This window comes from Neoarius graeffei, chromosome 14, assembly GCF_027579695.1.
Source record: "Neoarius graeffei isolate fNeoGra1 chromosome 14, fNeoGra1.pri, whole genome shotgun sequence".
In the NCBI taxonomy this organism is placed as follows: Eukaryota; Metazoa; Chordata; class Actinopteri; order Siluriformes; family Ariidae; genus Neoarius; species Neoarius graeffei.
The window spans coordinates 62,589,100-62,603,966 of record NC_083582.1 but is presented as its reverse complement, the minus strand read 5'-3'; the positions used below and the strand labels follow the sequence as shown (position 1 = coordinate 62,603,966).

At 43.2% G+C, this 14,867-nt stretch overlaps 1 protein-coding gene across 8 annotated transcripts in view; it reads right to left on the bottom strand.

Annotated features, from left to right (window-relative positions):
• Nucleotides 1-14,867, bottom strand: part of nrxn1a (neurexin 1a) — a 435,939-nt gene that overhangs the window by 44,832 nt on the left and 376,240 nt on the right. For 4 of the 8 annotated variants that reach the window (XM_060940196.1, XM_060940197.1, XM_060940200.1 and 1 more), the window contains 2 exons: nucleotides 2,578-2,667; nucleotides 1,033-1,349 (listed from right to left, as the gene is read on the bottom strand). The exons of 1 other annotated variant lie outside the window; for it this stretch is intronic. In XM_060940196.1, the coding sequence (XP_060796179.1) occupies nucleotides 1,033-1,349; nucleotides 2,578-2,667 (407 nt within the window). The remainder of the gene's footprint in view (nucleotides 1-1,032; nucleotides 1,350-2,577; nucleotides 2,668-14,867) is intronic. 3 more of the 8 variants (XM_060940198.1, XM_060940203.1, XM_060940202.1) reach the window with 1 other exon arrangement.

Here is a 14,867-nt window from a genome sequence, read left to right as displayed (position 1 = left end):
GCGGATCATCAGATTAACGTTTTTAAAATGATTAGCGTGCACACAGCAACGCCAATACACGATTCGCATGCACACAGCAACGCCAATACACGGATACGCTCGGCTCCGCAGGCATCCTGCGCTCCAAATCACTCCGCCCTGAACAGCGAGTGCCCTCTGGAGGTTGCGCACTCCGGCCCTGCGCAGCTCACAGAGCGCGCGAGTGGAGCGCACGAGCAGTGATTCGGGACTGAGCCGCTGTGTGTGTGATCTCAGTGCATGTCGGGCATGCGCGTCACTTACCACTTGCAAGTGGAAGGATGGCAAGCCTAAAGACAATCGTAACTACACAATGGGCAGTATTTGCATCAGTATTTTCATACTTTTATACTCTTTAATGAAAGGTGATACAAGGCGGAAGTCCGCGCCATTTTTCAGCAGTCGCGTCACATGACCAACGCCAGCGAATCAGGAAGGTGGATGTCACAGTGACGTTGTCCAATGACGATGCCAGCTAGAGCTCAGCACAGTGTATCCACGTATTCTCAATGTTTACACAGCACCGGACCAGACACGATCTGGATTGAATACGTGGACCCTGACGGATTCCTGTTTCCCGGCGTTTCCAGGCGTTTTAATGTAAACGGACAGTGCATCCGCGAAGAAAACGAGACAGATACGGTCTAATGTAAACTTGGCCTCAGTCACCATATACTTACACATTCACACTTAAGGGAAATTTAGCATAGCCAATCAACCTACAGTACTACTTGCATGTTTTTGGACAATAGGAGGAAACCGAAGATCCTAGAGCAAACCAACGTGAAAGAACATGTGAAGCATCACACAGATAGTAACCCAAATTCAGGTTCAAATCAAGAACCCTGGAACTGTGAGGAGACAATGATAATCACCATCCCACCATGCCACCCTGTTCTTTAATGATATTTTAAATCTATTCATATTATACTGTATAAATATATGATCGCTCAAGTTCGTGAACGGTACTGACGCTTTTGACCAACAGCCATGAGATACAGAATGCTGACTGACCTGTGGTGTTGTGGTCTGCTTGCCCTGCCGGTTGGATGCCGTAGTGGTGGTGATGTCTGTCAAGGAGGGCGAAGCTTCAGAGCGGTTGCCCGAGGCAGAGGCACTGGACTGGGGTGTGATGGACGAGGAGGGCAAGTCACCAACCAGACGGGCGCTGCCCTCCACGCGCACATTGGGTTCACCCTCGGCGGCCATGTTGAGCACTTTGAGGCCGTTGTAGTAGAGGCCAGACAACTGGCCCTGAAATGGCCGACTGCCCCGTTCGCCACCACCGATCTTTATGGTAGTCTGGCTGTTGAAGATGGTGAGCTGCCGACCTGCCAATGGACAATGTTACACAAATACAGGAGTGTTCATCAGCTGGATCATGCTGTGGGTGCACACAAACATCCACATCCACACATTCTATGTCGCTCTCGCTCTCTCTCTCTAACACACACACATGCACACTGAAGAGTGATGGAAGCTGACAGTGAAACACACAACAAAAGTGTCCTTATTCTTCCTGAGGAAGCATGGAAGCAATAAATTACTCTAATGCTAACATCAACACCAGTAATTTATCGACTCTGATTTAATGGGTTGCTGTAGACAATGCAAACAAATGGAGACGATGAAGAAATTGGCTCCCAAGTAATCAATGGGGCTTTGCTAAAAGGACAATCAAATGCTGTTTGGGTGGTAAAATATTCACCCTCTGTTTGTGAAAGTAACAGGCAGAAGCAAGAAAATACAGATGGAAATTACTTGTTTTCACACATCGTGAGCAAAACTTCGCTGTTGATGAGATTGCCTTTCAGCAAGGGCAGTGGCAGTTTAAATTAATTAGACTGAAATAAGGCGCATGTGGGATGGTTTTAAAACTACATGACACAGAAATCATTCATCATGATAATAACTTCATTAAAAAGAAAAACAAAGAAACAAGCAAAGTTCAAAATCAATCACTCTGAACATTTCAATTTATTACATACATTACAGCATGCACTCAGAAGTCTTTTCCTTTCTTATGGGTTTAATTTGCTTGTTAAAGGGACTTCATATCTGATGCCAATAATCATTGAAGCTATTTAAGATGCATTTGCTTTGCTTTTAAAACTCTGCACTTTAGCAATTTCCCAAAAAAATCAATACGTTTAGCATAAAATAAATGTACATAAATGAATTAAACATCATTGTCATGACTATGAATTGAAAATGTAAAAAAAAGGTACTTTAACTGCTGATTTATATTGTTACATTTGTAAACATTATTTAAGTATTTTAATGATATATAGATATAATTTTAATGATTGAACTAACTTTATTATCAGTATATTACCAGTCCCTTTAACCTGTAATTGCCAGGTAAAACTGATTACATATGCAGTATATAAACACACATTATTCTACTGTACAATGCAAATATTACAGACTACATTGGTTTAAAGTTTTAAAATTTGTTATACAGGGGATTTATGTTTTAGATGGTTTATTATTTGTGCAGTATATCACTTGCTTATGATGAAATTATCTTTTATTTAAAGTTTTAATCAATGTTTTTACCTTTGTCGAGTAGCCATTCGTCAACTACTCGACCGAGCCGATATGGGATTCGCTGTCTAGCAATCGCCAGGCGTTCGTTATCAATGTTGCCTTTAAAGTTTAAAGAGACATTTCATTGTTAAAATCTGAAAGGTGAAAGATTAAAACCGTGAAAAAACTGCCTCAGCTATCTAATTTTTGGTTTGAAAATTTGGTACATCAAGATTACATACATAACACTGATAAAGCTTTTCAATCAGTCCATTAACTTTTATTATTTAAGCCAACAAATTATCCCTATATTATGATAAATACTGCAATATACGTTAAATATTCACCTATTCTCTTAAGGTTATGAGAAAACAAGCAAAAGCAAAAGTTTAAATACAATGTCACTCATTTACAAAATACATTTACAAAATGAGAATCCTTTTAAATTCTTTTTTTTTTCTTTTTAGCAGATTTTTCATCTAGTTATACACTGCTCATTTTAACCTACACATCGTCAGTGCAGTACATTCAAACGTTTGGAAAGCCAATTCGATTTTAGTAACACAACTGCTATCTAAAAGAAAAGATTTTCATTCATTTACGTTACACTAAAATCTTACTCTAATTAAAAACAACACATTTAGACAGGAATAAAAGACAGCAATAAAATATCAGCAAAACACTCCAGAATATAGGCAGCAGGGAAATAATCACAGTTAAAAACAATGAAAATGTTATCAGTCAGTTTTCAGCAGAACATATTTGTGAATTGGAGAATTGGCGTCGACAAAAGCTTTGTCCTCAGAGATTCATCACAGGAATACGTCGATTTTTTTCTTTTTTCTAGTCCCAAATCCGTTAACAATAAGAGACAAAGCTGTGCTGTCACCTGGGAATGAGCTGCTCTCACATGTGGATATCTCTATGCCACACCAAGTTGCAAGATTGACAGGTTTTGCTTTTATACATACAACAATGTGTCAGCTACTTATTGCTCTCTGGGATTCAGCTCAGGCGAAAACATTTACTCCACTTCCATTATAGCCCGCGTGTAATTGCTACGCCTATATTCCACCCGGCAAAAGAAAAGGGAACCTGTCGAGTTGGGAGTTCGACAAAAGTATAATTACCATGTACAGTTTTTACCCCCCTGAGTCATTAACTTTGTATTTGCCAATCAGCTGAACATCTTTGTGTGTTTCGCCGACTTCCTTAGTGCATAATTATACGATAAGGAAAACATTTCCCATTTGACTCAATACCCAGAAAGCTGATGGACAGACGTGTAAAATACATCCTGCTCTCCAAATTTCCTCAAACGCATTCGGTTTTCAATCTCCATCATGCTTCTGAATACGAGAATCGCCACAGTGCTCGGTATATTGTGACCAGGCAACAGCTAAACCTTACAATTTCTAACAATGTCCTCTTTATCTTTCCTTGCAGTATTCGCAAATCTATTTTCATCTCAAAAATCATGACTTGCTTCTCAGTCGCGGTATAAATCTGCTCAGATGGCACGAGCCTGCATCCGGGATGAGATTTAATTCTGGAGGAAAGGGAGTTATAAAAGAAGGCTCTGGTGAATACATGCTCCCATATTAGGACTAGTTCCTCGTTCAGTACGGTTTTTTTTTATTTTGGAGTAATCACCAGATGAATCGCTTAACAATAGATTCAGCAAAAATAAAGTGATACTGGGATCAGTGGACGAAGAGAAATGATGGATTACATGTCAGCAGCAACCAAAAATACTTTAGTATATATTTCAATGAGTGTTTGTTGGAGTAATCAGAATAATTATGTAATTTTTTTATTTATTTTATTCTTAAAAAAAAAAAAAAGCCAGTGTAGCATTTTAGCATTTTATGAGATATAGCGCTTCCAGTCTATTTGAGTATGGCAGGGGTAGCACTGGTATAACATTTGGGTATTATGCTGTGGATGTGTGTCCTATGAGAACTTTTATTTAAGGGTAAGGTTCATACAGCTACATGACACTTACATAAGCCTTTTGTGATGATGTAAGTATTTATAAGAGCATCTGTGGTCATAAACCCTGTTTTTGTCATGTTGAGTCAAGTAACAAATTCTGTGTTATGACACGAACTAAGCTTACATAAGAATGCTATTATGTGCACTTCTGGTATTATTAAATAAATTGTACTTTGACACTCACCGGACACTTTAGTAGTAACACCCAACCATCCACCTGCGGTTTTATGCAGTTCTTTAATCAGCCGATCCCTTCATAGCAGCACAATGCATCGAATATCTCATCTCATTATCTCTAGCCGCTTTATCCTGTTCTACAGGGTCGCAGGCAAGCTGGAGCCTATCCCAGCTGACTACGGGCGAGAGGCGGGGTACACCCTGGACAAGTCGCCAGGTCATCACAGGGCTGACACAGAGACACAGACAACCATTCACACTCACATTCACACCTACGGTCAATTTAGAGTCACCAGTTAACCTAACCTGCATGTCTTTGGACTGTGGGGGAAACCGGAGCACCCGGAGGAAACCCACGCGGACACGGGGAGAACATGTAAACTCCACACAGAAAGCCCCTCGCCGGTCACGGGGCTCAAACCCGGACCTTCTTGCTGTGAGGCGGCAGCGCTAACCACTACACCACCGTGCCGCCCATGCATCGAATCATGCAGATCCAAATCAAAAGCTTCAGCCAATCAATGTTCACTTCAAACATCAGAATGGGAAAAATTGTGATCTCAAAGTGTGACTTTCTTTCACTGTGGCATGGGTGTTGGTTTGAGCCAGATGGACTGGTTTGAGTATTTCAGAAACTGCTGATCTCCTGGGGTTTTCACACACAGCAGTCTCGAGAGTTTACGCAGACAGAATGGTGCGAAAAACAAAAAAACATCGAGTGAGTGAGTGACAGTTCTATAGGCGGAAACAAATGCCTTGTTGATAAGAGAGGTCAGAGGAAAATGGCCAGATTGGTTCGAGCTGCCAGGAAGGATATAGCAACTCAATCACTCTTTACAACCGTGGTGAGCAGAAACGCATCTCAGCATGCAACAGCAGAAGAACACATTGGGTTCCAGTCCTGCCAGCCAAGAACAGGAGTCTTAGAATCAAGAACAAGTTCCTATTAAAGTGGCCGGTGAGTGTATATACTGGTTTATTTTTTGCCAGTGTGTCACAGGTGGTCATGAGCAATGAGTTACTATATTCATATCCAAGAGATGATTGGTAAACATCAAAACCTTGGGAAATAGGCATAATTTTGTTCTTATGGTATCACTGAATTGTCATTGTGCTCGAGAAACTGAAATGCATACAAAACTCGTGTCATTACAATGTCAAGCCATTGCCATAGTATTGCCAGGCAGAACATTTTCAAGTAGGTCAATCCTGAAAGTGCCATAACACAGCCTAATGTCAACATGACTCTGGTCCTGGGTTACCCGGATGTCCAAATCTTTTGAAATAAGCCTTTTTAAGCCTTTTTTTTTAACTTATGTTGATTTACAGTATATCAACAGAAAGAGAACACATGAGAGTAATGGAAAAGATGACAGAGACTAGTGACCAAGTGAGTCAAGTTCGGGTTACAGAGGAGCTTTTACGTAAATGCATACAAAGCCTGGAAGTCTTGCCTTGGACCCAGAGAAAGGGAACATGTGTCCAGCTGCAGGGGGTGATTGAGGCCCTGTCCACATGGCAACGGATTCAGGTGAATCTGATAAAATTGTTTATCGTTTCGGCCTGGCGTCCACACGGCACCAGCGTTTTGGGTGGCCCAAAACGAAATCTTTTGAGAATGGGTTCCAGAGTGGAAAAATCTGGCAACGGCACAGTTGCGAAGTCGTCTGGATGAGTAGAACGGATTTGTTTACGATGACGTCACAACCACATGACAATCCCGCCAGCAAAAATAGGGGAAAAAAAGGAGCGATCTCACCTCTTCAGATGTTGGTTTAAGTCCGACAATACATTCCTCAAAAAGGGCGTAGAAGAACAAAGTAATCCATCAACGTAGAGCATTCAATTTATTCCGGACCATTAAAGAATTCTGGAGGATCTCAGAATGTTGGTGTACCGGCTTCCATCTACCCCCGTTCATTCCTCTCTCTCTCCATCTACCCCCGTTCATTCCTCTTTCCGCATCTCCATTCAAAAAACAAGCACGTGATTTAAAGGGACTATAGCCATAGGACAGGGAGTGAGAAGGTGTGCGCGTGTGACAGTGACAGGTAAGAATCTAGGCTCATGCTCGCCCTGAATTTCTCTTAAAGTGAAGGCAGAAGAACGTTCAGCGCCTGGCCAGGCTTTCTATGTATTAATTTACATAGACATTTTAATATGAAATATAAATAAGTGTCTTAGACAATAGATACTATTTTACGCTACTGATTAATAATCAAAACTTTATGTGGCTGATGCTACAGAAGAAGGGGTTTATGCGCATGCGTCTACTTCTTCTATTGTTCTGGTGTCTCCGATGGGACCGTCTTACAGCACACGTAGAGGTGTGGCATGTGTATTGCATCGTTTTCAGCAAGCGTTGCGTTGCCATATGTACCTGATATTTTACTGATCTGTTGCCCATGTGGACGCGATATTTAAAAAAAAAAAATCTCGTTGCCGTTGTCGTGTAGATGTAGCTTGAGAGTCCCTGACCATTGGCCCTTGACCATATCCCAGGATTAAAAGGGTGAAACATCAATGACGGCTGTCTCCTGGCTGTTGACCCTGGAGGTGACCCAACAGCCCCAAAAGCTTCAATAAGCAGAAATGCTCAGCATAAACCATAGGTGCTAAAGAAGACAACTGGACTTGCTTAAAATTCTTGAAGATGTTTCACTTCTCATCTGAAAGGCTTCTTCAGTTCTGTCTGACTAGTGGGGAGTTCCAGGTTTTATCTTTTAGTGGACCAAAAGCAACCCTAAGGAGAGTCGTTGAGGTCACATGAGTCATTGAGTCATCCTGTAGGTTTAGGTCACTGGGGGCCGGGTGTGAAAAGTGTTAAAAGCCTAGAGAGTCGTTAGGGTGATCTGTGGGTTGTTGGCTCTCTGCCATCATGTGAGTCATTGACTACGTTTACATGCACATCCAAATCGAGCTGCTGTCGGTAATCGAGCTGAAGGTCCCAGCAGGGTGCCAGAGAAATCCAATCCTACATGCACACAACTGAAATCGGGCTATTGTGTGAGGTGCATTGTGCACCCGAGCCACAGGTGGCGCAACACGCCCCATCGTGTTGGTACACTTCCGGTTGTCGTCATGAAGAAGAGCTATTCAAGAGTGTAAACAAAGTTATCAGTTCCGTGTTCTCCATTGCGCGTTTTTCTCCCGTCCATGAATTTTAATATATTCAACTCCTTAAGCTGAATGAGCATGAACTCTGTCTCCTCATTACTCCAGAAGTGCACGTTTCTGCTTGCCTGTAGCAGTGGGGGCGTGGTCAAGCGCCAGTCTGTGACAGGAGGGCGGAGCCAGGGAAGGTGAGTGGCAGAATCACTACACCTGACGGTAATTAACCTGTGTTTGTGTGGCTTCCCAGTAACCGCGCCCTATTTAAGGAGGCAGAGGGAGGGCAGAGGGAGAGCAGAGGGGACAGCTCATCCCGGGACTAGAACACAGCGCGCGCGCGTGTGTTTTTCTCTCAAGAATAAAAGTAGGCTGTTAAACTGAAAAGTCTGACAATAAAAAGCCTATTAGTACCAGAAGCTTTGTCCTGCCGTCCTCTGTGCTCCACCCACACTTCAGAGAGCTCTACATTGCCATTTTCTCTTCTCCGTTTGTTCCTCCTGACCTCTTCTGCTGCTCGCTACTACTGTTGTCATGCCGACCGAGGCTGTTGTGTTTCCCGCTTGTGGTCTCGTCACTCGTCACTTCCGGAAGTAGCTCGACAACTAGCTCGATAGGGTATACATGCACAAAGTAGCTCGGCAGAAATCGCATAAACTAGGTCGTGTAGCTCGATTCCGAGAAATCAAGTTCGGTTCAATTTCAGCCGAATTAAGGTGTATACATGGCATCTTGAACTTCGATTTCAGTTGAGCAACGGCAGAAATTCGATTCTCTCTATGTGCATGTAAACATAGTGAGTGAAGTCAGCTGAGTTTTGGTGTGTGTGGATGTGTATTCAGTTTTCTGGGAAGTGTGCCAAGGACTGCATTGTAGATGGCTGATAAATGATGTCCTCAGACCACCTCCTCTGTTCAGTAATGGTGGTTCCAGGTAGCCTGGGCCCGCCCATCCTAAGTGTGACGCAACACGAGGGCCTGTTGCGAGCTTAGGCCCTGTCCACACGGCAGCGGATTCAGGTGACTCCGATACAATTGTTTATCGTTTCGGCCTGGTGTCCACACGGCACCGGCGTTTTGGGTGCCCCAAAACGCAATCTTTTGAGAACGGGTTCCAGAGTGGAAAGATCTGGCAACGTTGCCGTTGCGAAGTTGTCTGGATGAGTAGAACAGATTTGTTTACGATGATGTCACAACCACATGACAGTGCTTCACGCCGGGTAGAAGTGTAACGAACTCGATGCGAGTTGTCAACAAATCCTATAACTTGGTTCATGAAACGCGCTTACAAAATATTTTCACTGTGAATATTTATTGTGTAATGGTGCAAAGTGAGAGAGAGAGAGAGAGAATAGCCCTTAGGGCAGAGTCAATCCCGCCAGCAAAAATAGGGAAAAAAAGGAGCGATCTCACCTCTTCAGATGTTGGTTTAAGTCCTACAATACATTCCTCAAAAAGGGCGTAGAAGAACAAATTAATCCATCAACGTGTAGCATTCAATTTATTCCGGACCATTAAAGACGCCGCCTTCCGCGTAGAATCATACGTCATCCATCATATTGGATGGGTCAAAGCGGAGAATAAAGATGCCTCATTCATGTGCTGCGTTTAACTGTACCAACAGGTTTACCGTCCAAACGAGATCACATGGGATTACCTTTCACAGGTGAGACTGGAAAAATACTTTTCATTGTATTTGGTCATTATAATGTAATTTTTTGCATGTTCTCCCCGTGTCCGCGTGGGTTTCCTCCGGGTGCTCCGGTTTCCCCCACAGTCCAAAGACATGCAGGTTAGGTTAACTGGTGACTCTAAATTGACCGTAGGTGTGAATGTGAGTGTGAATGGTTGTCTGTGTCTATGTGTCAGCCCTGTGATGACCTGGCAACTTGTCCAGGGTGTACCCCGCCTTTCGCCCGTAGTCAGCTGGGATAGGCTCCAGCTTGCCTGCGACCCTGTAGAAGGATAAAGCGGCTAGAGATAATGAGATGAGATGAGATAATGTAATTTTACAAACAGATTTTTCTGACTTTGTGGCTAATATGAAGTCTCGCGCATAATAGTTTATGCGCATGCGTCCTTACTTCTTCTATTGTTCTGGTGTCTCCGAAGGGACCGTCTTACAGCGCCCCTAGAGGTGTGGCATGTGTATTGCATCATTTTCAGCAAGCGTTGCGTTGCCATATGGACCTGATATTTTACTGATCGTTGCCCATGTGGACGCGATATTTTTTTAAATAACATCTCGTTGCCATTGTCATGTGGATGTAGCCTTAGTCTGGCAAGGCAAGCTATCTACAGCTCTTCCAAACTCCCGAAAAATCGGGAGCCAATCAACTTTGAGCATCTCCAACGGCCCTGGGTAGAGGCGTGTTCAAGGCAGTGAAGTAGTAGAACTGCGACCGGAAGCCATAGATTGTTTACAGAATCTATGCCGGAAGCGCTTCATTCACTAGAAACATTACGAACATGGAGCAGTGGCAAGCCTTTGACACAGCGGTAGATGCTGTATTGAAAGCATTCAACGGGAAGTTCTCATTGAAAACGGAGCAAAGAGCAGCCCTGGAGGTATTTATCTTCTTCCTGTTACTCAAGCAGTTTCCGTCGCGTCACATACGTCAGAGGAAAGAGTGATGTGATTGGTTTAAGCTTCGTCACAGCCTTTTCTGGCTTCAACCAGTAGCAAACTGAGGCATTTCAGGGAGGCGGGTCAACCACGCCTTTGGGAAACGGTTGGGTTTAATATCTTTGCCAGACCAAATGCTCGTAGAGCTTTGAAGTCGCGTTAGCCAGACTAGGTTCCAGGTTGACGAAGATGGCTTCTTTTACTCCTCGAGGATGAGAGGTGAAACGTCTTCAAGAATTTCAAGCAAGTCCAGTTGCCTTCTTTAGCACCTCCGGTTTACTATGACCTGGATGACTGAGAACCTTCACAGACAAAATGCTCAGCATGTTGTGCACACAACCGTCATGAAAGGCTTATGCAGGTATCATGTCTTCCTGTGACCATTACCCTTAAGTATACTGTTAGTGAATAATCTCAAAAAGACACCCTGTATAATTCATACAGCAGTCTGGATGCCTGTTTAATTCATTACTGAAGAACTATGTAAAGGAAAGTAAGGGTTCTTGAGGGGTCTACACACTATAAACCTCCTCACATATACTGCTCTCTACAGCAGACTAACCTAATCATGTCCTCCTCCTGCTTTAAATGAACGATATGTCAGAATAAATGAGAGAACACGAATGCTGTTTTAGAAAAAAAAAAAGTCCTAATAGCTGATTGAGGTGGAACACATTGTTATTACCGTTCTTGTATTTAATTCAAATTCGGGTTGGTTTATCAGCTCTTTCCTGCAAAGCAGCGTCAATCAAGCTCTGATTAAATGGAATCATCAGGGGCTTTTTTTGAGTTGGAGAAAAGTTTTGCTCCTGCCGTCTTCGCCACTGTGTTAATTAGCATTTAGACGCTGATTCATGGAGCTCATTTTTTGCTCTCTAAATTCGGAAAAATATCAGATCTGAACAGATTCACATGAACATGATATCTGATCATCGTCTTCACTCACAGACAGATTTTCGGGGTATTTGTTACCTCTGCAAACTTTGTTGGTGAAGGTTATGCTTTTGCCTCTGTTTGTTTGTCCGTTCCCAATGTAACTCAAAAAGTAGTGAATGGATTTTGATGACATTTTGACAAAAGGTCATGGGTCATGGGCCAAAGAACAACTGATTAGATTTTGAGGCAAATCTGGGTATGTATGCAGATCCAGGATTTGTTTGTTTGTTTGTTCTCAATGTAACTCAAAAAGTAGTGAGCAGATTTTGATTGAAATCACTCGCTCATTCACTCGTCCCTACTCACTATATACGGAATTCTATTTAAAGGACTATATAATGTGCTCAGTGGAAAAAAAAAACACTTCCGGACACTACTCCGTCGCTGTTATTTACGTCATTACTGTCACACAATTAAAACATGCCAGATCAGTCGGCTGGTGGGGTTTCAAAATAATAAACACATGCATGTATTTTTGAGGGGTGGCACGGTGGTGTAGTGGTTAGCACTGTCGGCTCACAGCAAGAAGGTTCTGGGTTCGAGCCCAGCAGCCAGTGAGGGCCTTTCTGTGTGGAGTTTGCATGTTCTCCCCGTGTCTGTGTGGGTTTCCTCTGGGTGCTCCGGTTTCCCCCAAAGACATGCAGGTTAGGCTAATTGGTGGCTCTAAATTGACCGTAGGTGTGAATGTGAGTGTGAATGGTTGTTTGTCTCTGTGTCAGCCCTGTGATGATCTGATGACTTGTCTAGGGTGTACCCCGCCTCTCACACATATGGCCCTTTTCCACTACCCTTTTTCAGCTCACTTCAGCCCGACACGGCTCGCGTTTCGACTACCTCGGAGCAGCACGACTCAGCTCGCTTCAGCCCTGCTTAGCACCCAAAACTCGCACGGTTTTGGAGTAGGGCTGAAGCGAGCCCAACCGAGCCGAGTGGGGCTAGGGGCGTGAGGAGACACTCCCCTGTGCACTGATTGGTGAAGAGGAGTGTCCTCACATGCCCACACACACCCCGCGAGCACGCTGGGATCTGTAAACACCGTAAACCCGGAAGAAGAAGAAGAATTACGAATTATGAGAATTTCTGAAGCCTTATGCGCCTTGCCTCATCTATACGCTCTTGCCAGTATCTGTTGGCGTTGTCGGTGACAACAAGCCACAGCACCAAGACCAGCAACACTAACGACTCCATGTCCTCCATGTTTATTGTTTACTATCCGGGTCGTGAGACTACCGCTTAAAAGGTCACTGATGTCACTGTTTGCGCCGCCTAACGACATCATGTGACGTCCACCCACTTTCGCTAACTCCACCCAATGTGTCCACCCACTTCCAGCCAGCACGGTTCAGCGCGGTTGTAGTCGAAATGCAACTCCAACAGCCCCACTCAGCTCGACTCAGCACGGCACGGCTCAGCCCAACTCAGCCGCGTTGGTAGTGGAAAAGCGGCAATAGTCAGCTAGGATAGGTTCCAGCTTGCCTGCGACCCTGTAGAACAGGATAAGAGGCTACAGATAATGGATGGATGTATTTTTGTGATAAATCCATATTATACTGAGCGTATTTCCCACATTAATCAATACAAAGTACTTTGTGTCTGCTGCATCTTTCAGTTCTTTTAAATCAAGGCTGAATACTGTCTTTCTTCTTTGCCGCTGCCTTTTATTAAATCAAATTTGAGGCTTTTGCTTAATTCCTCGCTCTGCACTGCAACTTTTATTCTTGTATTTTATCTGTCTTATTCTATTTTAGCTTATTTTCTATTCTCTTACTATTTTTAATTGTACTTGAATGTCCATTTATAATGTGATCCTTCCTCCGTCCGTTCACCCCAACACACTACAATATTATTGCAATTTTCATGCCACAACTTATAAATTTGTCTTGTCCCCGTTGTCATAAGGAAAAACAAACTACTGCCATACTCAATCTAAAATACTTAATGAAACAGCTTTTTACAGCTTTTCTTTCAGTGTGACCGCAATGCATGATGGTACAGTATATATTGCTTGGTTAGTGACCATCGGTTGTACACTACTTTTCACGGTGCATTGCAGGATACTATCCATGTGTCCGAAATCGCTCCCTACTCACTATATAGGGCGCTATATAGCGGGGACGCCATTTTGTAGTGCTGTCCGAAACCTTAGTGTGGATTATTTACACTATATATAGTGCACTCAAAGTATCCCACAATGCATCACGAAAAGAAGTGTACAACGATGGTCACTAACCAAAGCAAAATATATTCCATCATGCATAACGGTTGCGCTGAAAGAAATCAAATTAAAAGTCTCAAATTTGATTTATTAAAAGGCAGCGGCAAAGAAGAAAGTATTCAGCCTCGATTTAAAATAACTGAAAGATGCAGCAGACACAAAGTACTTTGTATTTATTAATGTGGGAAATACGCTCGGTTTAATATGTGTTTATTATTTTGAAAACCCACCAGCCGACTAATCTGGCACGTTTTAATTGTGCGACAGTAAATGATGTAAATAACAGCGCAACGACGTTGTCTCCGAAAGCGTTTTTTCGTTTTACCAATGAGCTTACTATATAGTCCTCTATATACTAATTCCCTATATAGTGAGTACCGACTAGTGGCCTAGTGGTAGCGTGTCTGCCTCTCGATCGTGAGATTGTGAGTTCTATTCACGGTTGGGTCATACCAAAGACCATCATAAAAATGGTACCTACCGCCATCTGGCAAGGTACGCTGCAATACAGATGTGCATGGGGAGTTAAACTCTCGTGGATACCAGAGGACTAGCCCCCCACTGTAACCCTAGCTATGTAATAGGCGAGAGGCCAAGGGCTATGGAAACGGAGATCGGTGCTGCCCGATGCGCCACATACAGGTTGGGCCTGGTTAGTACTTGAGTGGGAGACTGCCTAGGAATACCAGGTACTGTAAGGCGTGGGAAGGACTTTGACTTTGATATAGTGAGTAGGGAGTGAGCGATTTTGGACACAGGGTATGAGTCCACTATATAGGGTGTAATAATTCTCACTGTACATTCGGACAGCACTACAAAATGGCGAACTCAATATATATAGTCCACTATATAGTGAGTAGTGAGTGATTTCGGACACAGTGTTGGTGTACAGCTTTGGTATTATCCGAGTTTCAAGGTAATTTAATTTTGAAGCTGATCATATGTGGCTTGGCGGAGGTATGTACTCTACTGAGTGCCCTTCTAGTTTAGACTATGTATCTCTAATAATAAAGGGCAATAACAAAAATAAATCCTCCTTCCCTCGTTCTGCTTTCAGCTATTCCTCATTCTTTCCTCTCCTCCTCCTTCACTGTACCTTATTCTGTGCATGTGACTGACAAGGACTGTACTTCACAATAGCAAGCTTGTGCTGCTCCATGCTGGATGATGTAAACATAAGAAAGCCTGACACTTTTAGTTAGCCTGCCTGAACTGCTTGAAATACAAATGTCTGACCAAGGATTAGAGTAATCCTGTTCGGTTC